Raw genomic sequence first — 23,972 nt, forward strand, 5'->3', positions numbered from 1 at the left:
AAAGCCTGCTTTAAGAAAGAGCTCTACAGCACAAGGTAGGACTGCAGGAACGCAGAGCTCCAGAGGAAGCTGGTCTGACGGCAGATAGGCGGCTCACAAAGATCTTCATAAAAAATAAAAAAAAAAGACGATAAGATAAACAGAGAAACACTGAACTTTCACCTCTACTCTCCTCAAACGTGTTTCTATGTGCTCTCCCACACATTAGCAGGCAAGAAGCATTAAAATATATATAGATACAGGGTAGACAGCCTTGTGTGAAGACTGGGTAGCTTTCACATATCCCATCATGCTCTGCATGAGAGACATGTATAGAGGTAACAGCACAGCAGCCAGACCCCCAGTGCGGACTGCACACTGTCAGTCACGGGATCTGAACCAGCGACCTGCTGGTCACAGTCACAGGGTTCTGAGCCGCTGAGCCACACAGCACCCATCGTGGGGTAGCAAGGCGAGGAGAGGCGGCACAGTGGACAGGCACAGTGGACAGGCACAGTGGACAGGCACAGTGGACAGGCACAGTGGACAGGCAAAGCGCAGAAATGCACCAGACATGCAGTGTGCGACCTAGAACAGAGATATCACTGTCTGAATAAGAAATATCACTGCGCGACTGGCAGAACTGCATGATACAGGGACGGGAGGGAGGGACAGGGACGGGCTGTGCCACGTGACAGGGGGACGGGAGGGAGGGACAGGGACGGGCTGTGCCACGTGACAGGGGGACGGGAGGGAGGGACAGGGACGGGCTGTGCCACGTGACAGGGGGACGGGAGGGAGGGAGAGGGACGGGCTGTGCCACGTGACAGGGGGACGGGAGGGAGGGAGAGGGACGGGCTGTGCCACGCGACAGGGGGACGGGAGGGAGGGACAGGGACGGGCTGTGCCACGCGACAGGGGGACGGGAAGGAGGGACAGGGACGGGCTGTGCCACGCGACAGGGGGACGGGAAGGAGGGACAGGGACGGGCTGTGCCACGCGACAGGGGGACGGGAAGGAGGGACAGGGACGGGCTGTGCCACGCGACAGGGGGACGGGAAGGAGGGACAGGGACGGGCTGTGCCACGCGACAGGGGGACGGGAAGGAGGGACAGGGACGGGCTGTGCCACGCGACAGGGGGACGGGAGGGAGGGACAGGGACGGGCTGTGCCACGCGACAGGGGGACGGGAGGGAGGGACAGGACAGGGACGGGCTGTGCCACGCGACAGGGGGACGGGAGGGAGGGACAGGAAAGGGACGGGCTGTGCCACGTGACAGGGGGAAGGGAGGGAGGGACAGGGACGGGCTGTGCCACGCGACAGGGGGACGGGAGGGAGGGACAGGACAGGGACGGGCTGTGCCACGCGACAGGGGGACGGGAGGGAGGGACAGGGACGGGCTGTGCCACGTGACAGGGGGACGGGAGGGAGGGACAGGGACGGGCTGTGCCACGTGACAGGGGGACGGGAGGGAGGGACAGGGACGGGCTGTGCCACGTGACAGGGGGACGGGAGGGAGGGACAGGGACGGACAGTGCCACGCGACAGGGGGACGGGAGGGAGGGACAGGGACGGACAGTGCCACGCGACAGGGGGACGGGAGGGAGGGACAGGGACGGACAGTGCCACGCGACAGGGGGACGGGAGGGAGGGACAGGGACGGACAGTGCCACGCGACAGGGGGACGGGAGGGAGGGACAGGGACGGGCTGTGCCACGTGACAGGGGGAAGGGAGGGAGGGACAGGGACGGGCTGTGCCACGTGACAGGGGGAAGGGAGGGAGGGACAGGGACGGGCTGTGCCATGTGACAGGGGGACGGGAGAGAAGGACAGGGACGGGCTGTGCCATGTGACAGGGGGACGGGAGGGAGGGACAGGGACGGGCTGTGCCATGTGACAGGGGGACGGGAGAGAAGGACAGGGACGGGCTGTGCCACGTGACAGGGGGACGGGAGGGAGGGACAGGAAAGGGATTACTGTTAAGGGAGGGGTTGACTGCTTTGGAATCAGCATGAGAGACACAGGAGAATATGTAATGAAGAAGAATCAGCTGGCCTGGCCCTGTATACCCCCCCCCCATACACAGTCACTCAAAACTCAGCTTGGAAACCTGGGTCTCATTGAGCAGCTGCCCAACTGATTATCCACACTCTGCAAACAAGAGCACCAGCAATACTGCACTGATACGGAAAACAGAAATGAAAACACACAGCGCTTTCACTGTCCAGAGCCCGGAAACACAGTGCCTGCTTCCCAGTTACCACAGGGCGTCCTCGTCCCTCTGTAAAAACCAGCACTGCATCTACCACTGCCACCCTCCGGCCGAACTGGCAGTGCCAACCGGGGACACAACGCAGCCAAAGGCATATTCCCGGTTGTTCCTTTAACATTACTGGCTAAACTGGCTTACCAGCTTAGGGTCAGGGTATAATGGTTGGCTGCCAGTATGGTTTCACTGTACTTGTGGAGAATGTGCAGTGCCAGTGAGCCAGGCTGCAAAAGGGCCAGAAAGGGTGGCTGTACAAGCGAGAGATGCAGCTCCAGTGCTTATATTGTTTTACAGCATTAAACAACCCAAACCTGAGAAAAGTCCTTTTCTTTTTCGCAGAGTCCTCTGGGGTCCTGAACGACCTATCTTCCTGCTTCTGTGGCGTCTTCAGGAGTGCCTGCAGATTTCTGGCCCAGTGACTGGCGGACCTCGCGCCATCACCGCCTCCGCTGGGGGCCGGACCCCGGTAATCGCCAGCCTGGGTCGTGGCCGTCGGACTCCCGGGACCAGAGGAGCAGTCCGAGATATCCACATCCGCCCCCTACAGGGAAACAGCTTATCAGTGTTTGTCACTGGAATTTGACTGCAGCAGTGCGAGTTTCTGTGGACGTCGCTGACCTGTAGACCACGAAGGGGAGCAGCTGCATCCCCCCCCACCACCCGAAAGGTACTTAACCTTAACCCTGCAGCAAAATATCCAGTTTAAATGGAAGGCACACAACTCATGTACATCTCTGAAGGGAAGAACATGAGAAAACACCAAAATTTTATGCATTAGAGTGTTATTTTGCACCAGTGCAGTAGAGAAACACCCTGGACCAAACTGCTCTGTGCTTTGCAAAAACAAATATGGTATATAAGCAACAAAGTAACACAGCAAATTTAATATTACAGAAGTAAAAAGAGCCCCCCCCCCCTTGGGAAGTGGTTGAGGGGGGAATTCAAAGAAGAAATGCTGCATCATAGCACATGGAGCACCTGATGATACCAGGAAGCTGTTCCCGTGGAAAAATCCCAGCCACCGCCTTTCCCGTCATGTGGAGACAGGATCAGCATTCCTCTGCCTGCACTCCACACGCGCATGTGAATGGACTGGACCCTTCTGGGCCGCGCGCCAGGAGACGTCACATGCTAACTAGCTACAGAGAACACTATGTTCCTGGCCTCAGCTCAAAAATGCTTTTGCCCTGCAGTGGATGAGCTGTAAATGCCAAACCAATTGGCTGCGATCTCTCTTCATTAGCTGTTGCGCTGAACAAATAGTAGTAAATCTGATGGACTGTTCTGAGGGCGTGATACTGCCACCGTGCCAGCTAGGGGCGGGGTGGGGGGGGGGGGGGGTGTGTGATCTACAGGTGCACTTCAACCCGGCCTCTCGAGCTCTCAGAGGCCACTTCCTGTCCGGTCCCAGGCACGCGAGTAAGACATCAGCGCTCTGTGGCGGAAATAACCGGTTCTAACGGCTATCGGTCACGCCGGACCCGATCACAGCCGTGACTCACACGGCGTCCCGGGAGACGACGCGAGCATCACCACGGAGACAGCATGGCCCGCGCTGACGTGATGACCCACTCTGTAGGGCTGTCCCTGTACTGCCCGTGAGGCTGGTCCCCACCTGGGACTGACCAAGGCTCCCCGTGTGTGTGTGTGTGTGTGTGTGTGTGTGTGTGTGTGTGTGTGTGTGTGTGTGTGTGTGTGTGTGTGTGTGTGTGTGTGTGTGTGTGTGTGGGGGGGGGGGGGGGGGGGCCTGGGGGGGGCAGGGGTGACTGACAGTAGGGTAAGTGATTACAGGCCAGGGCCAGGCTGTGCTTTCATTTCAGCAGAAACGGGAAATGGAGGGAGGGAGAGAGAGAGAGAGAGAGAGGGAGAGGCATTCCTGAGTGGCGAGGCTGTCGCAGGCGTCCATACAGGGCCGGCGACATGCAGGCCTCAGCATGTTGGGTTGGCCCCGCCCTGCCCACAAGGTGGGTTCTCACCAAGGCTCCCTATGTGGACGTATGTGTGCATGTGACAGGGGTGGTGATGGACAGGGGGATGAGGGAACACAAGAAAGGCCCTGGCTGTGCTTTCAGTTCAGCAGAAATGAGAGAGGGGGGGAGCGGCATTCCTGAGTGGCGAGGCTGTCGCAGGCGTCCGCACAGGGCCGGCGACATGCAGGCCTCAGCTTGCCCACCCGCCCCGAGGCGTTCTCCCACGCAGCGCAGACGCGCAGATCCTGCGAGCGGGTCGCCCTATTCAGACATGGGGGCTGTTTACAGGCAGCGCGTCCCACCCCGAGCCGGGAGGAAGGGGAGGGGTTTCCCAGGAATCGGACGCTTTCAGGTCACAGCGCAGCTCTGATCCCCTGCGGTTTCCCCACAGTGCTGCAGGTGAGGCCGCTCGGCCTGCTGGGATTCGCAGAGCGTGGCTCATGCCCTGAGTCTCCCCACGCTGTACACGGCTCTCCCAGGATCCGTCCCAAGGATCCGTCTCCAAACCACCTACCCTGGGGTGACAAAAGGCCTGGAAGCGAGGGGCTTAAGGCACAAACACCCTGGACAGGGAGACAGCGCATCATAGGGGAGAAGGTCACACGATATGGGCAATTTAGAGGCGCCACTTAGCCTAACTGCATGTCTGTGGATTGCGGGAGAAAAAAGGAACGACACGGGGAAAGCATGCAAACTGCATGCAGCGCAAAGCCAGGTTCCTAAGCTAGGAACCCACCACATCCCCCACGTGGTAAGCAGGCGTCTGTAAAGCATGTGGACTCTCTGGGAGGGAACTGGGAAGGAGCAGAACTGTGGACCGGGTGGAGAAACACTGGTGTAACGTGTACACAGTGAGTGACTGAGGGAGCGGGTGTGCATGTACCGGGATGGGCAAGTCATTAAGGCGTGGGACATACAATGCAAGAGACACGCATGCCTGTGTGGGTTCAGTCCCAACTCATAGGGGGATATGCCTTTAGACTGTAAATGTGTTAATAGTTGGGATGTGTGGTTCCACGAGTTGGAACTCACCGGCCGCCAGTTCAGATCCCACGACCAGCACATTGATGTCACAACCAGGCCAAGCAAGACCCTTAACCCCCAGCCGCTCCAGGCAGTGGCTGATCCTACTTTCTCAGTTGTTTAACTGGATAAAAGCAGTGCTTCATTTCTAAAATCAGAAGGTGCTGGAACGTGAAGGGCATGAGAGCACTGGGGTAATGAGGCTGCCGCTGGTCCCGGAATGCGTACGAATCAGTGTTGGGAACGTTATGTATTCTTAAGAATCAATCTAAACCAATAAACACAAGAAATTGTGTGAAAATTGGTCTGCAAAATTTAAATGGTCCCGGAACGTGATTCGGCAGAATCTGGCACAATTTACCAAGCAGATGACAAACAGCTGAAAGAGAGAGTGGATGCCGTCCATGACCACGGTCTCCTGGTTCCACCATAGCAGAGCTCCCCCGAGTATTTACCCCTCCAGACATGCAGAACTTATTTCACCCAGGAGATCATTCAGGTGTGCTTACGCTGGGCTCTCTCTCGACGCTGAACCGGAATCACTTGCGCAACACAGGCGACCTTAGAAACTAATTCGTGGGACTTTTGCGACTGTGATGACATCGTTTTGAAACAAACTTTCCAAAAACGCACATGAAACGTATATAAGGTCACACTTACATAAATCAGAACAGCACTACTTTAGACACATGCTCCAGACACCAAAGCGATTCTAATAAAGAGCAGCCACTGGAAAAAAGATTACATCAGTATTGCAATGAAGGGTCTCCATATAAACAGCTACTACTGGCTTACAAAAAAAAAATGCTCCATATGAATAAATTAACACTAATATATTTGTATTTATTAGTATTATTATGCACTATAACAAGTGATTTAGCAGATATCATCATCATGCACACTGGTTGTTTGCGCCATTGTCTGTTGCACACACTAGTTTAAAACTGAAAGTCACCTACAAATCCTGGGAGCAGCCTGGACAGCAGCATTCTGAGTAACTGACATGGAGACATTCCAGGTATGTCACAGGTCCAACTACAAACCCATGCATTTCGCACGGGAAACACTGCCTTCCGTCCCTATTCATTATATAATCGAACAAACTATCTTGTACTTAAATGCCCTTAACAACATATTAATTATAACCAGGTAATGAGCAAGCTGGTGTCCCAAGTCTCTGCGTTATTTCTCTAAGCAGTCGGCTGGGAATCTACTTTTAAAAAGGCATTTGAATGTTTATAAAATAATGGATTTCTCATTTGAATATTAATTCTAAAATTATACTACAAGCCTAGCCCAACATGGAGCAGCAGTCTACGCATGTCGTGTGTAACAGACAGAGGTGAAATCTATAACATTAGTCTTAAGTGAGGAAAATAAGGAGAGCGTAATTAAATAAGCTTTTTTTTTTTTTTTTAAGCCACCCACAGCACAAAAACGCCAGCCAATAGGTGATAGCCTGTTCTGATTTCATCGCTTATGATCCCAAGATTCATGCGAATCTGCAGAAATTAGCGGCCTTTTATAGCATATCTTAAAGAAGCCGGACAAAACGGCAGCAATATCATAAGCCGTGTAAACTGTGACGTGGAAATATATCAAGTGACCGACAACACAGCTAAAGGCATAAAACTTAAACATCCTGCAGTGAAATGCTGGCTTCGGTCTAGGCTGTAACATCGCATAGTCTGTCCATTTATACAGTGAAATCCAAACTATCGTGTGTGTGCGTGCGTGCGTGTGTGTGTGCGTGCGTGCATGCATGCGTGTGTGTAAAAACTATATTGTTGCATTGTTCTTGCAATTCACATATTATTCCACTAGTTTCAGCCAATCCCGCTACTTGAATAAGTTTGCGGAAGTCAGTCCCTTTCGACAGATTCCTTACTCAATGTTATGCAATAAAGGCAATTAGGCAAAATAAAAATGAGGAAATGCATTTTGGATGAGTAACAGCAGTCTATATCAATCGTCAAAAATTTGAAGGCTGCCAATTATGAGAGTATTTGTAAAATTCGAAATTTACTCAAAGTTCAACCTGCTGGGCCTGAAGCAGTGTCAGGTTTCTCTCGACCAAGGCTAGGCCAATTCTAAATAAAATTAAAATTGAGCTTACTAATAAATCCTTCAGGGAAAACTAGAAACACCTCACACCAGCTACACCCATCTGGCAGTTCCAGACCTGAAGTCAGAATCTCCGCCATCTTCAACGTTCTCCGTGCGGCTGCAGAAGTTTCTCCTGAGCTTCAAGATCTAGGAATTGCTTCTGCTCTTCAAGAATGGGCAAAAAATACCCATCTCACAACCTGCACGCCTGACCAGACCTACCAACACTCAGGGGGCAGTTTTCCGGTATGGAGATACGTCTTCAGCTTTGACAGCTTGCGCATTAAAAGGCTCTGTAGCTTTAGCTACATAGGCATTTTAACGGCAACTCATTTAAATTAAACATGGCCTTTTTGTATTGCAGTAACAAGTCAATATCAATCTGAAAAGTAAACACTCTTTCAGTTATAGTTTTACATATCAGGACACAATCTTTTGGTCCTTACCTGCATCCGAAATTCCATGAAATTAAATTTCACGTAGCTTCAGATAACAGTTAAGCGTAAGAGATCATCATTCAATAAAAAGCAAGTCAAATGGCAGACACCACGAGGGAAGAAAAGTATGTACACCAACGACTACCAAAGGAATTAAAATGTTAATTACAGCCAGGTGCTTCTAGTCAAATGTACCTGATTAGTCGGTCATCATAAAATGTGACCAACTCCATGAAAGCAGAATCATTGGCAATTTGGCAGTCTGGGGCATTAGGGGATGTGTTAACACCATTCCAAGGAGAAAGACTTCGATGACCTCAGAGAAGGGTTTGTTGGCACTCAGCAATCTTGGAAGGGTTACAAGGCCGTTTTAAACAATTTGAAACTCATCATTCGACAGCGAGGGATGTTATTTACGAATTGGGAATATCCTAGACCATTTCCAGAAGTGGGCGCCTCAGCAAATTCACCCCAAGGTCAGACTGTACAACACTCAGAAAAATCTCTGAGGACCCAAGACTTACATCTAGGGATAAACGGCTTTTGGCTAACTCGGGGAAAAAAACCAGAGAGAAGGGTCTTTCATGGAAGGTTAGCCAGAATAAACCACGGGATTTCCAGAACAATGTCCTTTGGAAAAACAACACAAAAGATGTTTTGTCATAATTCATAACGTTTGGCAAAGACAAAAGTGCATGACCACAAACACCTCATGCCGACCATGAAGCACGGCGGTAGAGGGGTGATGACTGGGGCTTGGTTTGCAGCCAAAGGACAGGGGCAACTTCAAGTCATCAAGTTTACCGTGGAATTCTCTATTTAGGTATAGTTTAGCAAAGTTGGGTCATTCCATAGGACAACAATCCTAAGCACACGAGCAAATCTACAAGTGAATGGCTGGAATGACAAAAAAGCAAGGATTCAGAATGGCTAAGCTGATATTTACATCTCAGACCATTAAGAATTGATGTGCATAAACTGATGTCACAACATAAATGAACTACAGCAGGGGTGCCCAACTCCAGTCCTGGGGGCCCGGAGCCCAGTGTAGCTTAGATCTTCCCCTGTTCCACCATAAATGATTCAGCTCAGGAGCTGTGTGGTAATTAGCACAAGCAGTTGAATCAGGTGTGTTAAAGGAGGGGAAACACAAAAATGTGCAGGGCTCTGGCCCCCCAGGACTGGAGTTGGGCACCCTGAACTACATCATTGTTATAAGAAAGTAAGCAAGAATTCCTCCTAAAAGACCTAAGAGACAGAAAATGCTTATTATTACTGTGGTTCTACAAGCTCCAGGAATTCAGGTTGTAGTTGTCCTCCACACATTGGTTCTGCATATTTGCACATTTTTGGTTGAATAACATTGTGGAATTTTATGCGTTATTCAACACCTCTCTTTAGGACCTAGTACAGACCAGATTTTTTAATGTCCTGATGTACGAAAAACAAAACATTGAATTGAATGAGGCTGTATTTTCTTTAACATCACTGTATTTGTGCTGACCCGTTAGTCACTCTGGAGAAAAGCAGCTGCCAAATAAATGCAAATGCAAAGATGCGGTTTGAGCGGGATGAACTCCGAGTGAGCTCAGAGGCCAGTCGGATTTGGCTCTTCCAGTAAGCAGCTGGCGAGCAGCCGAGGGATGCAGCCGGATTACGTGGGTGAGTCCCATTCATGGAATGCATCCTTCCCCACTTTATCTCAGGAATGAGAGGGCTAGGAGCGATCTTACTCAGAAACAAACCATTTTCGCATTTCCCAAGCGCACCACGCAGAATCATCAAGATTCCTGAATTCGAGTAAGTACTTTAAACTGCTGTGGTCGCAGCTCCCGTCAGCGGTTGCAAACAGGTCAGGCCAGGAGCTCAGAAAACCCTACTGCATCAAAAACCTACCCTGGGCAAGCAAGACCCAGCTCCATTGGTTGCGGCATCATAACCGTGGAGATGCAAGGCCCAGCTCCATTGGTCGCGGCATCATAACCGTGGAGATGCAAGGCCCAGCTCCATTGGTCGCTGCATCATAACCGTGGCGATGCAAGGCCCAGCTCCATTGGTCGCGGCATCATAACCGTGGCGATGCAAGGCCCAGCTCCATTGGTCGCGGCATCATAACCGTGGAGATGCAAGGCCCAGCTCCATTGGTCGCGGCATCATAACCGTGGAGATGCAAGGCCCAGCTCCATTGGTCACGGCATCATAACCGTGGAGATGCAAGGCCCAGCTCTATTGGTCGCGGCATCATAACCGTGGAGATGCAAGGCCCAGCTCCATTGGTCGCGGCATCATAACCGTGGAGATGCAAGGCCCAGCTCCATTGGTCGCGGCATCATAACCGTGGAGATGCAAGACCCAGCTCCATTGGTCGCGGCATCATAACCGTGGAGATGCAAGACCCAGCTCCATTGGTCGCGGCATCATAACCGTGGAGATGCAAGACCCAGCTCCATTGGTCGCGGCATCATAATCGTGGAGATGCAAGACCCAGCTCCATTGGTCGCAGAAAAGAAACTCAGGGAGTCTGACCCCTAGCCCTTCACATGGAATGTCCTACAACTGTACAGCACCCCCAGAACAGACTGAATGGCAGTGCAGAAGTCACTCACCATTCGAGACCAAAAGCTGTTAACCAACGTATATATGTATTAGGATTGTAACAGTATGAGTATCCATACCGAAAATTTCGGTATGGGTCTTTCGGTTCGGTACACATACGTACCAAACGAATGCAGCAAATGCGGAACCTTTGTGTGTTTGTGCGTTTCCCCTGAACAACATTCGGAAAGGGGCGGATGAAATCGTGCTGCTACACATGCGTGTGTAAGTCCTAACGTGAAGCTGGAAGTTGTTGATGTCAATACAAGTACAGCACAGGTTTTTCTTTTAAATGCAGCACCATAATGGATATTTATTTTATGCTTTGTATTTTTTGAGACAATATTTGTGTTGCACAGGTCCAATATGAAGCTGAAATGTGAATACAGTACAGATCAGGTACAATTAATTTTCTAAACACCTTAACAGATGCACTTAAGTAAATTTTACTTTTTTATTAGTAGGTTGCAGCAGTATTGACTTTACGACAGTCGTACTTTATTCATTAAGCTACTACCGCTTTATAAAGAAAGAAAAGAAGCAATTTGTGTTTTCTTTCTTTTACCTCAGTTGTACCGAAAAGGTATCGATCCGTGACTTCAAAACTGAGGTTCGTACCAAACTGGGATTTCTGTATATCGTTACATGCTTAATACCTATCAGTTCCGACCCATCTGAAAGACTTGCGTCAAACTATAAAACACAGCCATGTTATGAACATTTACAGGCTGCAAGAAACCAAGAACTGAAAAGGAACTTTTTTTTTTTTTTTTTTTTTTTTTTTTAAACATTAGAAGGATTGGTAGGATGGTCCAAAAAACATCATAAAAACATCTGGCTGCTTTGGACAAACTTCACAAGATTACCCACAAGATACTGAAAGCTTGCTTGCCTGGAAACGATCTGTGTGGTTAACAGATATTGATAAGTAATTTGTATTAATAACGAATTATTTCGATGCAGCTGTCAAACATTTACTGTTGAAATGAATATGATTACAGTTCTGGAGAGTAACCACATGCAGCCTGTTTAACGGGGAGGAAATGAAGACAAGCTTGAGCTAAACCTCGAGGTTTGTACGGGGAAGTTACACTGGGTCAGCGTGCACTTTGCGATTCCTCCGAATGCAAGCAGATTCGCTGCGCAGGGGGGATGGGGAGCCCGTGTGGGTTCACGTGGGTTCACCCAGAAACGTCGCTCCGCCCCATGTACAAGAACAACCAGAGCAACAGCCTGGACCAGCTGTCACACAACGGGTCACCAAGGTTCAAACAAACAGCGAGCCGTCGGCTGTAAATCCTTAACCCGGCCAATCATTAGCTAATACTCAGCCCTGTGTGTGTGGGGACAGGGCCACGGCGAAACCTCCACGCACAAAACTACAGGACCGACTACTGAAACAGGGCCCTTTTTACCCCGAGATGATTCTGGAAACCGAGCTCCACACTGCAGCTTACAGACAGGCCGTTTTGACTCAGAGTTCACTGGGTGCAGGTTTTCCAGTCATAAGGGGCAGGGAGTTCTCGCAGCTGGGGGTAGGAGGTGGTGGAGGCGGGGCCCCAGGCGGCAGGGAGCACCAGGAGCCAATACCATTCCACCTCCCTGCTCCAAGGGTGGGGCCTGGGCATCGGCATCGTCTCCCCCACCGAAGCGTGACCGAGCCTGTCGGCGGGTTCCCACGGGCTGGAGGGCGTGCGCGGAGCCCCGCCGCCAAGAGGAGAGCGGCGTGTCTCACCGTGCCGGGCGACAGCCGTGGCGCGGGGGCGGGCGGGGCTCCGTGACCTTTCTGTGCAGACGTCCGTCATGCAAACAGGATATTTGCTTTCAGCTGTACGATAGCTGTTCCTCCGCAGAGTGTTCTGAAACCCAAAACGTCCAGGCCCTCAAAGCAACACTTTCACAAAGATCTGTCACTCAGATAGCAGCCTTCGTGAACCTTCCATACTGGCGGAGCCAACGTCATGTCCAGCACAGGCCCACCTCGCAGATTATACCAGTTTTATAAACCAATGCATGAAGCGTTTGGGTCTGAAATACGATTTTAATGAAATGGAAGTGAAACGATGCAACAGTAATTTCCATATTGGACTATTGTGTGTACTATGTTGATGGCAGCTGAACAGTAGCTTCTACAATCAAACTAACAATCTCCACTGAAGAACGGCATCCTCACTGTACCTTCTCCTGCAATCCAGCACCCAATGGGCCTGGCACAACACTCAGGAGTCGTCATTTTGGAGATCTCAAAGCTGCAATCTACCATGCAACCACTCAGGAGAACTTGTGAAGGGCCTCATCTGCAGCTAAATATTTATACACGGTTCCACATTCTGTTTGTATGTTGGGCAAATTCACTCAAACTGCTCCCCCCGAGCAGACCAATGGTCAGATGGGAGCCATACCATGTGGGAGGCTGGCAGAGGCTCACGCCAACAGAGCAGTGCACTTCCCATCAGCATGAGGGACAAACAATCACCAGTGGAAGATGCCCAACCTCATCCACAAAATAAACATATGCATACAAGTAGTACTTAATGCAGTGAACCTCTGATTAAGGAACCTTGGTGGCAGACATCCCCTAATTAAAATAATAAATACCAACATTAAACCACTAACAGATGATTCAGTACTTGGACTTGTGGTGTTTCCATTCTTTTAAAGTATTTGCGCTGTTCTCCGAGTCAACAGCAATTAATCGCATGTACTGACAAATTACTTGCATAAAGCATTTCTCATTAGTCAAAATATGTACCGACTGTGCAAGGAACCAACTGTACAAGTAGTAACAGCGAGCTTTTAAAATCACTGAAACCAGTTGTTAACTATTCATTTAAAAAAATGTGTTTTAATCTATTGTGGAAAATGACTTCCGAGACCGAGCTATGAAATTTTGAATGAACTGTGACGCAAATAAAGGGAGAAGCATGGAGCCTGATGGAATATTCTGTCCCTTAGTCCCAGGTCCCTCCCTCCCTCCCTCCCTCCTTCCCACCTACTTGTTCCCTCTCTCTGTACATTCCCAGAAGGCCTGCCCTACCTTCTACAAACATTCCACGGTGGTGACGTCACGCGACGCACCTTCTCCGCTCAAACACCACAAAGTCAGAGCAAACTTCCCGTGCGGCTCGTGGACACGGCACGGGCGGCCCAGCGCTGCCGGAAGCGGGTGACTCAGGCCAGACGCAGGAAACGGCGCAGCGCGAGGCTGTAATGATGGCAGAATTAAAAGCGCCATCATTAGCCACAGGCTCATTAAGCCAACATCATGCTATTACCCGCTAATGGCACTTCACTCAGCTTCTCATTGACGAGTCGCAACAATTCTCGAAAGCATAAAGCTAATTTTCTTAGCAAGTGGTTCAAACTTTGTGGATATGAACCGTGGTGGGTTTCTGTTCTCTGTGACATTAATCGAGCACCCCAGAAAATAAGAAAACATCATTAAAGGCAGCTATTCTTTCAATTTCCTAAAGAGCCCGTTTAATTCCTTGAAATCAAAGTGTGATTTCTGAGATTCTAGAGACTTATTTAGGTCTTGCCCCCAGTACTACTACCACAGGGTCAAGCAGCCTTCAGGAAGATCACCATCAGCCCCAGAAGGCAGGGTGGGAGAGCAGGCCCCCCCAGGCCCAGAATGACACAGGGGTTGAGGGTGGAGGCTGCCAGGCCAGGCTCTGCACACGTGCGCATACCTGCTACGCACCTCACCCACACCTGGCCCCACAGCTCGCCTTCTTTCCGCCGTCGCTACGACTCGAAATGGCGGGAGGGTACAGTGACATCGCAGTTACCGCCACCCAAAACCACCCGTAAACAACCATTTACAGGTTAAACGGCTGCCAATTTACTGAAGCAACCGGGATTAACAGGTCAGCAACGCTGCACACAAGATTCTTAACACAGACAAGACCCTGAAGTGTGTTGTGTAAATTTGAGAATAAAGAAAAAGCAACAACAGCCTGTCTATTACGAACGCTGCTCTTCAGCCGGAGTTTCCTAGCAAGTGCTGCCCTGTCCAATAACTCAACCAGATCAAACCTCTAGTAGAGCATCAATCTCTCTTTTAGTAGAACTTATTTGAGGATCACGGCCCACCTTGACAAAACGGCACTGGCTCCCTCTACTGGCAAAAACTGGTCTTACAGCAGAAAGCAAATCAACAATGACCAGAAACCCACATCATTACAAATTCTTTTGTAGGCACTAGGGCTGTGGTATCACATTAATATTAAAATAATTAGCATAGATATTTATACATTGAATTCTCATTCGCATTTATTATCGTTCAAGTGGTCAGGCTACGAGGAGACATTCACGTTAAGAATTTCACTGAATTTTAGTCCATCCTGTACTTAATGCATAAGACAATAAATATCTAATCTTGAAATTAATGTAGAATCAACAAAGGGGAGTATATTGGTCATTGTCTTGAACCTATTACCATAAGTGTTCAAATCCAGGTATGAGGACTCTTCAGCCAATCAATCCTCTCATTAGTAATCTAATTAGGGAGTTGCAGCGAAAACCCGCATACACAGCGGCCCTTTGCGGATAAGATTGGCCACCCCTAATCTAAACTGTCGATTTTGCCTCTGGGGTAGTTAATCAGTCTTGTTACAATTTATTTCCATAATAAACAGAAAAATGTCTTCAAATTAAGGGCAAGCATTACTGAGATCAGAAAAAAAAGGAGAAAAAAATACAAAAACAAAACAAATAATGAGCGAAAATATGCATGGTCATACAAACTGAAAGTTTATCGTGGAATACATGCAATAAAAACTGAAAGGTTTGAAAACAACTGTAAGCTGAATTTCAATACTTTCAAAAATGCACAAACGATACGAAAAGGGGGGCACTGCATCACAACAAACGATACGAAAAGGGGGGCACTGCATCACAACAAACGATACGAAAAGGGGGGCACTGCATCACAACAAACGATACGAAAAGGGGGGCACTGCATCACAACAAACCATACGAAAAGGGGGGCACTGCATCACAACAAACGATACGAAAAGGGGGGCACTGCATCACAACAAACGATACGAAAAGGGGGGCACTGCATCACAACAAACGATACGAAAAGGGGGGCACTGCATCACAACAAACGATACGAAAAGGGGGGCACTGCATCACAACAAACGATACGAAAAGGGGGGCACTGCATCACAACAAACGATACGAAAAGGGGGGCACTGCATCACAACAAACGATACGAAAAGGGGGGCACTGCATCACAACAAACGATACGAAAAGGGGGGTACTGCATCACAACAAACGATACGAAAAGGGGGGCACTGCATCACAACAAACGATACAAAAAGGGGGGCACTGCATCACAACAAACAATACGAAAAGGGGGGCACTGCATCACAAGCGATGATTTATTTATTTGTTTAATGAAACACCTTAGCCATTAATTGCGTGTACCACATGTACATATAATCAGCGGATAAAAGCAGGTACAAGCCAAAATAAAACATATTGCAAAAATTGCGATATATAATCCCACACAGTCCTGTTTGGTATTTCTTTTAAAACAAAACAAACAAGGTAACATCAGCTTCCTCAAGAGACGCCAACTGAATGTTTTTACTTTAGTTCCCAATTCTCAGATTCCGTCACAACTAACATTCACAGTTTACAACCAGGAAGAAATAATATAGCTCTCTATTAAATCTATGCTCATACTACTCTCCCATACAGCATGATCAAAGAAATAACACGTTTTATGATTATAAAATTAACGCCATAGTTGGCACCATTACTAGTCTTATTAGATGCATAAAATAGGCCCCTAAGTTAATTTGTGCAATCTGAAAATTTATTACACAAAACTGTCATTGTAAATAAAACAAAAAAACAAGTGAAAAGACCAGTAATAAACCACTGATGCAAAATGCAGGCAGCACCGAATGTGTTCAGGAGCAGAACAGCAACTCTTTTAGCTAGAAGGATGAAAGCTGCGCACTTACCACAGAGCCTTTTGGAGAATCATCCCCATGCTGTGACACAGACTCACAGTCAGAGATTTCCACCTCGCTATCGCCTCCCTTCTCATCTGTACAGTCACTCTCCCACTCAATCTCCTGCTGTTCTTCTAGAAAAGCATATACACACAATTAAGGTTGGAAAATTCCTAGAATTTTCCATTAATTCCCATGGATAGTTTCCAACTTGGAATATTTCTAAAATTCCCCAGCTTAACTTCCCATGGAATGGAAAGTTTCTGGAAAGTTTCCAGAAAATGTAGCCTGCCACTCTTTGGTAGCTCCATGCACAATACATTCAATTCATCCATTCAGGGCAGAGAACACCTTGGAGAGGGTGTCATATACAGCCAAAGGGCAATTTAAGAATGACAATCCCTCCCACAATCCCAGAGGAACAATTAGCCACTACACAAGGAACAAACACAGACAAGCATTATTAAAACATCCACAAGCTTTCATCAGACTTGATAAGATGTACAGGTGAGTTACACAGAACAGTCATAACACCCAGAATGCTACAATGCAGTAAATGTAATGGTGCTTGACCTCCGCAACAGTCCAGAATTCCTCTATCTGTGCATATATCATTCTGCAGTCATGATGTCAGCTGAAGCTACAGAATTCAGGGGAGGAACATGCTCAGACCTTGCTGGGGTTGGGTGATGGTGGTGATCATGCGGAGATATGCGTTGTAGGAGTCCCGCACGGCCTGCAGGCCTGGACCCCCCCTGGCCAGGGCTCCACTGGCAGCAGGACGTTTGGCTTCACTGTCTGACACGTCGCTCTCACTGGAGCTCCAAGCGATGTGCACATCCTGTCCCTCCGACTGGTGGAACTCAGCTGATAAGGATTACGAAAGAAGCAGAGCTCCAGTGAAAAGGGATTGAGCATGAAAGTCTAGCTAATGATGTCTTTCCCTCAAAGACAACTGGACAAAAATACCTTACCAATTCAGGCAGTTCACCATATACATTATATGGACAAATTTATGTGGACATCACTATTATTTAGAGGAACTGCCTCATTAAGCCACATCTATTGGTGGCAGGTGTATATGTAAGCACAGTCACACGATCTCCTGCAAAAACTTCAGCGGCAGAATGGATGGCCAATAAAAAGAGGTTAGTGACATTCCACCGTCACAGGACACTTCCCAACAAGTCAGTTTGTAACATTTCTGCTATGCTAGAGCTGCCATGGTCAAATGCAATTGAAGGGGAAACATCTGGGAGCAAGTTCAGATGAAGAGGAAGGACACACAAGATGACCTCATCACCAAACATTGATACTAGGCATGAAACGACACACTGCGTGACTATAAGTCATAGTTAACTTTTATGACAATTCGAATCGTGGTACGGTGGTGCAGTGGTTAATACTCTCGCCTGACACCTCTTGGGACCTGGGTTCAAGTCTCTGCCAGGGTTCCGAGTGTTTGAAGTTCGCCCCATGTCATCATGGGGGTTTACCCACAGTCCAAAATCATGCTGAGGTTAACTGGTGTTACCAAATTGTGTGCACATGCACACACGCCCTGCGATGGGTTGGTGGCCCATCCTGGGGTTGGTGGCCCATCCTGGGGTTGTTCCATGCCTTTCAGCTATAGGCCCCAGACGCTGTGACACTGAGCAGGATGAGCAGTCACAGAAAAATAGAAGGATATCTTTGTTTCTCCTAGTGGTAACTGCATTGCTTAGACAGTAGAAGGCACAATAACTTGGCCTGCCCCACTACCAGCAACCTACTAATGCAGGGGTAGCCAATCTTATCTGCAAAGGGCCGGTGTGTATGCAGGTTTTTGGGATGACTTGTAGGTCAGCTGTTCAAATCCAGGTGTAAGGACTCTTCAGCCAATCAGTGCTCTAATTAGTCATCTAATTAGGGAGCTGCAGTGGCCCTTTGCGGATAAGATTGGCCACCTCTGCATTAATGCAACCCTTAGGGGTAACACTACAGAATGGCAAAGCAGTTAAGAAACAGCCTACTAACCTACTAACTTTTCATGTTTAACTAAAATAGTTCTTTTACTAATCAGCTACTATATTTTACTCCAACCATTATAAATGCTACAAATTATTTTAGGTTGTTAAGAAATTGATTTTTTTTTAAGGAATATTTGAGTTGATAAAAAAAAAAAGAAATTGGTTTTGGTAATAAAATTTCATTCATTTTTTTTAAATATCGTGGGAAAACCAAATCATGAAGCCAATATTGTGAATCAAACTGAACTGTTCACTGCATGGCATGCCTAATCAATATCCAACATGAATGGCAAATCCCACCAGAAACCTCACAACATCTAATGGGAAGCTATCCGAAAGAGCAGAGGCTATTATAACAAGGATACTATGTAATGTTTTAAGCTCATCCTTTATTCACAATTAAAAATGTGAGTTTGTGGGTAAAATGGCGCATAGAATAGAGATGGTTATCTAATTTGCAGTGGTAAGGGCTTCATATGCTTGCCAACTAGACCAGAATAGGCATTTAGAAAACTGATGGAAAAACTTCATATGGATCTCAAGAAGCAATCCGCGTTCATATGCAACATATTCCAGAGAGGGTTATGAGTTACGGGTTGGGGTAAATGCCAACACAAGACCATTCAAAGTGCTCACACTCAACTTAAGAGTAATTCATACTTCAACCTTTTGCATGTGCTTGTCTGGCAAGTCTGCACACAGATGTAAATTTCATCATTAGAGGTGTCCACCAGACTGTGTGCATGCAACTCAGATTTTTATGTGCGGTGGGGGGGGGCATTATGCATGTCAACTGCACATGTGCAAGGAAATTTACTAGGTATTTCCAGTAGGTGGCAGCACTGACTTTCACAAAGCAGAGGTCAATGGAGGAGGAGTAGAGAAGGAATAGTGAATTGTTGCAGTTATGAGTAGGCATGGAGGAACCCGCATATCTAGCTTTTCAGATCATCCGAACATACCACAGTATACAGTATTTTCAAAAACAATGCAATCTCTTGTTTACACCATAACCGACACGTGGAAACCTGGTTGCAATGAGTCAGCATTGTCAAACATTTGAATATCTGAGAAGGTGTATAAAATCTAAAAATAAATCTTGAAACAGAACAACAAATAAGCCATTTTAAAAATGATTTAGTAGCAGTACGATTAGTCGTCTTTGCCCATTCTTTAATAAGTTTGTGGTTCATTCGTTCTGAAGTTTAGCTGCAGTGCTTCCGCGTGAACTCTGCATGCAATCTCCGAGCCAATCACAATCATTCTACTTCTTGCTCACTCAGTGCGGCACGTTTTGAGAAATTTAACAAAAATAAGTGAGGTGAACAAGCAAACAAGAAGTGACCCTCAGACATTTGACTTTCAGTGTATGGAAACATCAATTCCACAGAGGCAACACTGAGCAAAGGCATGACATGACGGTGCTGCTTTGTCTCTACTTTTTGTTTGTGATTTTTTCCCAATGTTGTTCAACTCCAGTTTCAATGCTACTTTTAATATTTTAAGTTATTATTTCGCAGCAATGAGTGATGTCTCATTTGGCTGGGAAATAAGCATATAATTAAACCGTATTTTCCTATATAAAAACACAATTTTACTCACCAACACTTGACACATAAGGAACTGCCTGTCTTATACTTTTCTTTTCCAGAGAAGAGAAATCATTCTGAAAAATGAAATGAATAAATAAAATGAAAAAGGACCACGCAGGAAAATACTCTTTTGGAACATCACCTAGTCAGAATTGAAAGTCTTTTAACACATTCCATCATCACTCATGCAAACAGTGAAAATGTAAGTAAAAACAAGCTCTCTTTTACAGTTGTTCTGGCAGATTTAAAACAGTTAAGCACCCAGGCCTTCCTCTGGCACTGAATAGGTCACTGGATATGACAGGTTGTGAAGTTTGAATCAACCTGAAGAACTCTACCTTTTAGAGAGAGAACTCCATTAATCCTTTAGAGGGAAATTCTCATAGGGCATTAATAAAGTATTCTCTCTCTACTCTGTAGGTAAAACGTTGTGGGATATTTCTGGGTCTTCTCAACCTAGCAAAATGCTTGGATTTAAATTTAAAAAGGTACACATATCTGTCACTGCTTCATCAAAAAGCATTCATGAGGCCAGTCCTCTAAAAACAGAATATTCCTTTTTTTATGTAGCATTCATATATTAATACAGTAAAGTAGGGAAAATTAAATATAATCGATAATGACCAGGGGCACCATAAATGGGTAAAGTCAGGATGATTTCAAGGGCCCCTGAGTGACAGGAGCCTCAAAAAAAATTGGAACATAATTGGATTGGTGCGGGCCAGGGGCCCAATATTATTTAACTTCATGGGGCCCAAAATCTGTAGTGGCGGCCCTGATGGTAACTACGTCAGTTTAACCAGCGTATAAATTTTGCTCTGTTGATGTTTTATCTTAAAACGAAGCTCATGCCGAACGATGTCCTCCAGAAATCCAGTGACTGCCATGCATCGCCTCGACTCCCTGAGTGGCCGGAGAGCAGGACGCGGCGTCCCCGCACCTTGACCGCCGGCGTATCGGCGAAGGCGTCCCCGCAGCGCTCCCACGCCCGGCGCACACACTCGGCCCGGTTCTCCATCCGCCTGCTGCCCTCGTCGCGGAGGATGGGGCGCCTCACGGCCAAGGAGCCCCGCTTTCCCTGCGGGATGAGGCGCCAGGCGTTACTCATTACTACAGCAAGCAGAGGCATTCACTCCACTACCGATGTTACTGACAGGCAACATTAATTCCCCTCCACTGACGCTACTATTACTGCGGCTAAACAGCTCGTTCAACACTAAAGTTGTACCTGTTCCTGTGTGCTGAGGACATTAATGTCAACGTTACGCGTCAGTTTCTCTACGGCTTATTTCCCATATTACGGTCGAAATAAACATCTATAAATCACCCCCTTTTTGGCGTTATATCTTCATTCTTACCTTATTAAACCGAGACATGTCAGTCTTGCGGCAGGCCGATTAATAATGTGAATTTGTTGACAGTGAACCACTAAATAATATTATTACGACATGACGAAAAGCGCAGTTATGAACAGCTTAGCGGACTCGGTAGCGTTGTGTATATATTGAGTTTGCCGAGCCGCGCGCCTTTCTGACAGCTTTCCTATTGGCTGAAGCGGCTTCCTCTGCGGCTAATCCATTATGTGACTGACTGACTACTGCCACCAGGCGTAAAGGGGCGGAACTCACCGACTGATCGTGTGAATCGGAATCAGAGTCCTTTTATTCGCCATGAACAAAAAGTACAAAGAATTTGAGGAGTCACTTCAACCACAACCACTGTGTAGCACCCATCTGGATGACAGCCATTCTGCGCCTGTATGCTCACCACACGATAGCTAACCTTTGTGAATAAAATGTGTACTTAAGTGTATTAACAGTGTACTTTGATCACTAGAAGTGTAATAAAAATGCATTCTGTTTACACATACTTTTTTTAATACACTGACATTATACTTATGTGTACCTTTAGAAAATATATTTTGCATTTAAACATAATTAAGTACGCTGAAGCACACTTGAATAAAAGTATGTCTGTGATCAAATACACTTCAGAACATTTTTGAAAGTATATTTTTGTGCTAAGTGTATTTTTTAAGTAAATACGTTAGTACACTATTTTTTCACAAGGGAAGGGAGTGAAGGGGAAGGAGAGAATTCACCAGTTAGATATCGGGGATGATTTGATACGGCCACAGTGGGTAATTTTAGCCACGACTTCGAGGTACTACAACTACTCTGTTTTATGACCTCTGAGTGTCAGGATCTGAGTTTTACGTCTCATCTGAAGGACGGCACCATTTCTACAGCACCGTATCTCCATTGCTGCACTGGGGACCCCACAGCCCACAGGACGTGCTAACCTGCTGGCCACTCCAACACCTCTTCAATTTGTTTTGGTGGCAAAACTACATAAAAAGACATAAGAAAATGTGTTATTAATAAATACATGAGTAACATATGTACATATAAATGAGAACGTGACAGCGAAATGTGGGGTACAGACAATTGCAAATAAGCTTAGTGTCAATACGAGTGTTATTACAGTGGGTGACTTTGTGCAGAAAGGTCCCATAGGGGGCAGTATGCTTCTCATAGGACCTCAGTTAGGATGGAAATGGCCTGGGCGCAGAAGCTGTTCAGATGGCAAGTCCTTGCATTCATGGCTTTCACTGAGAAGAGAGATGCCGGACAAGGGGCAAACCAGGGTGAGACGGGTCAGACATCATTCTCTTAGCCCTGTTCCTCAGGGCTTCAGTTACTTAAATAGGTGATGTTTGTCTCCCTCTTGTGGTTTCGTTGAACGATGGTGCCTAGAAAGTCAAAGGTCTCAGTTCTGCTGAAGAGTGTTGTGTATGATTGGCGGGGACGGCGATTAAGTTTCCAGAAGTCGATGATCATTTGCACAATTATTTGTGTGTTCAGCTCCAAGTTGTTAACACGATAGTATGACACCAGCCAGCTTCCTCTCCGTATGGTAGTTTTTTTTATTTTTGAAGAATCTAATTAAGGTGATGTCTGCAAACTTGGTACATAATCGCTTTGTGAAGTGATGCCCCTTGTTCACACCAGGAGAGAGAGAGGACAACCTTGTGGGGCTTCAGTACTGAGGGTGACGGGGTTTGAAATGTGGCTGCGCATCTTCACAAGCCGTGTCCTGGGTACAGTAACAATAAATATTATTTATACTGACATCAAAAGATTAGTTAGATGCAAACAGCAACTACTAATGTCAAGCAACATAACCCTGTGTTAGATTCCAACTACGTTTGCTCCATGAGTCAGGAATAAGAGCACTGGCCTTATAAACCATGAGTTCAAATCTCAAGGTGGCCTTAGCTGTAAGAGTGTTAAGTGGCTCAGTACGGTCTGTGATCAGAAGGTCACCAGCATGAGCCCTGTGATTGACAGAGTAACCACATCTCCTTTGGGCCCTTAACCACGGCAGACTTACTGAACATCTGAGGTATATTCTGCACTTGATGTGAGAAATCTAGTCATTCTCATATTTTTGCACGTGCCTGTGGAATATTTTAAGTGGTGTATTTGTAATCAGGGATTGACATAACTGGTACGCAAGTACGCATTCACTCTTTAAAAGCGATACGTACGACAATCGATTTTTGTAATAGTTGAATCTGTACCTATTTTATGTGCATTTACGCCGATATGACAAGAAATTACCGTGACTTTTAACCTCAATACCGTAAATGAAGTATGAATTAGCATATAAAGGCATATAACTATGAATTAGCATATAAAATGCACGATAATTTCTTGTCATATCAGCGCAAATGCACATAAAATAAGTACGCATTCACGCTGTTACAACAATCGATTGTCGCACGTATCGCTTTTAAAGGTTAATGGTTAAAGGTTAACTTGCGTACCAGTTATGTCAATCCCTGTTTATAATATGTTATGTGTACTAACTGAATCCGCTTTGTATCCTCCATGTTGCTGTCACATCAGAACTAAATTTCCACTGGCATTTATTGTGGCAATAGAGATTCAGTTCTATTCTATTGAAAGGTGGAACATTTTGCTTTATCAAATTCACAATTTTGACAAAAAAAAAAACAA

General features: G+C 46.9%; 1 protein-coding gene across 3 annotated transcripts in view; it reads right to left on the reverse strand.

The window, feature by feature from the left end:
• Positions 1 to 21,462, reverse strand: part of spidr (scaffold protein involved in DNA repair) — a 74,677-nt gene extending 53,215 nt beyond the window's left edge. For 2 of the 3 annotated variants that reach the window (XM_072710897.1, XM_072710896.1), the window contains exons 1-6: positions 21,309 to 21,462; positions 20,891 to 21,028; positions 19,961 to 20,024; positions 17,022 to 17,216; positions 16,359 to 16,483; positions 2,561 to 2,790 (exon numbers count right to left, since the gene is read on the reverse strand). In XM_072710897.1, coding sequence (XP_072566998.1) covers positions 2,561 to 2,790; positions 16,359 to 16,483; positions 17,022 to 17,216; positions 19,961 to 20,024; positions 20,891 to 21,028; positions 21,309 to 21,326 — 770 coding nt within the window. In that variant the 5' untranslated portion in view covers positions 21,327 to 21,462. Of the gene's footprint in view, positions 1 to 2,560; positions 2,791 to 3,227; positions 3,391 to 16,358; positions 16,484 to 17,021; positions 17,217 to 19,960; positions 20,025 to 20,890; positions 21,029 to 21,308 lie in introns of those variants that run through there. The other variant, XM_072710898.1, reaches the window with a different exon arrangement.
• Between the last annotated feature and the right edge of the window lie 2,510 nt (positions 21,463 to 23,972).

The sequence above is a fragment of the Paramormyrops kingsleyae genome, chromosome 4 (assembly GCF_048594095.1).
Source record: "Paramormyrops kingsleyae isolate MSU_618 chromosome 4, PKINGS_0.4, whole genome shotgun sequence".
NCBI classification, from domain to species: Eukaryota; Metazoa; Chordata; class Actinopteri; order Osteoglossiformes; family Mormyridae; genus Paramormyrops; species Paramormyrops kingsleyae.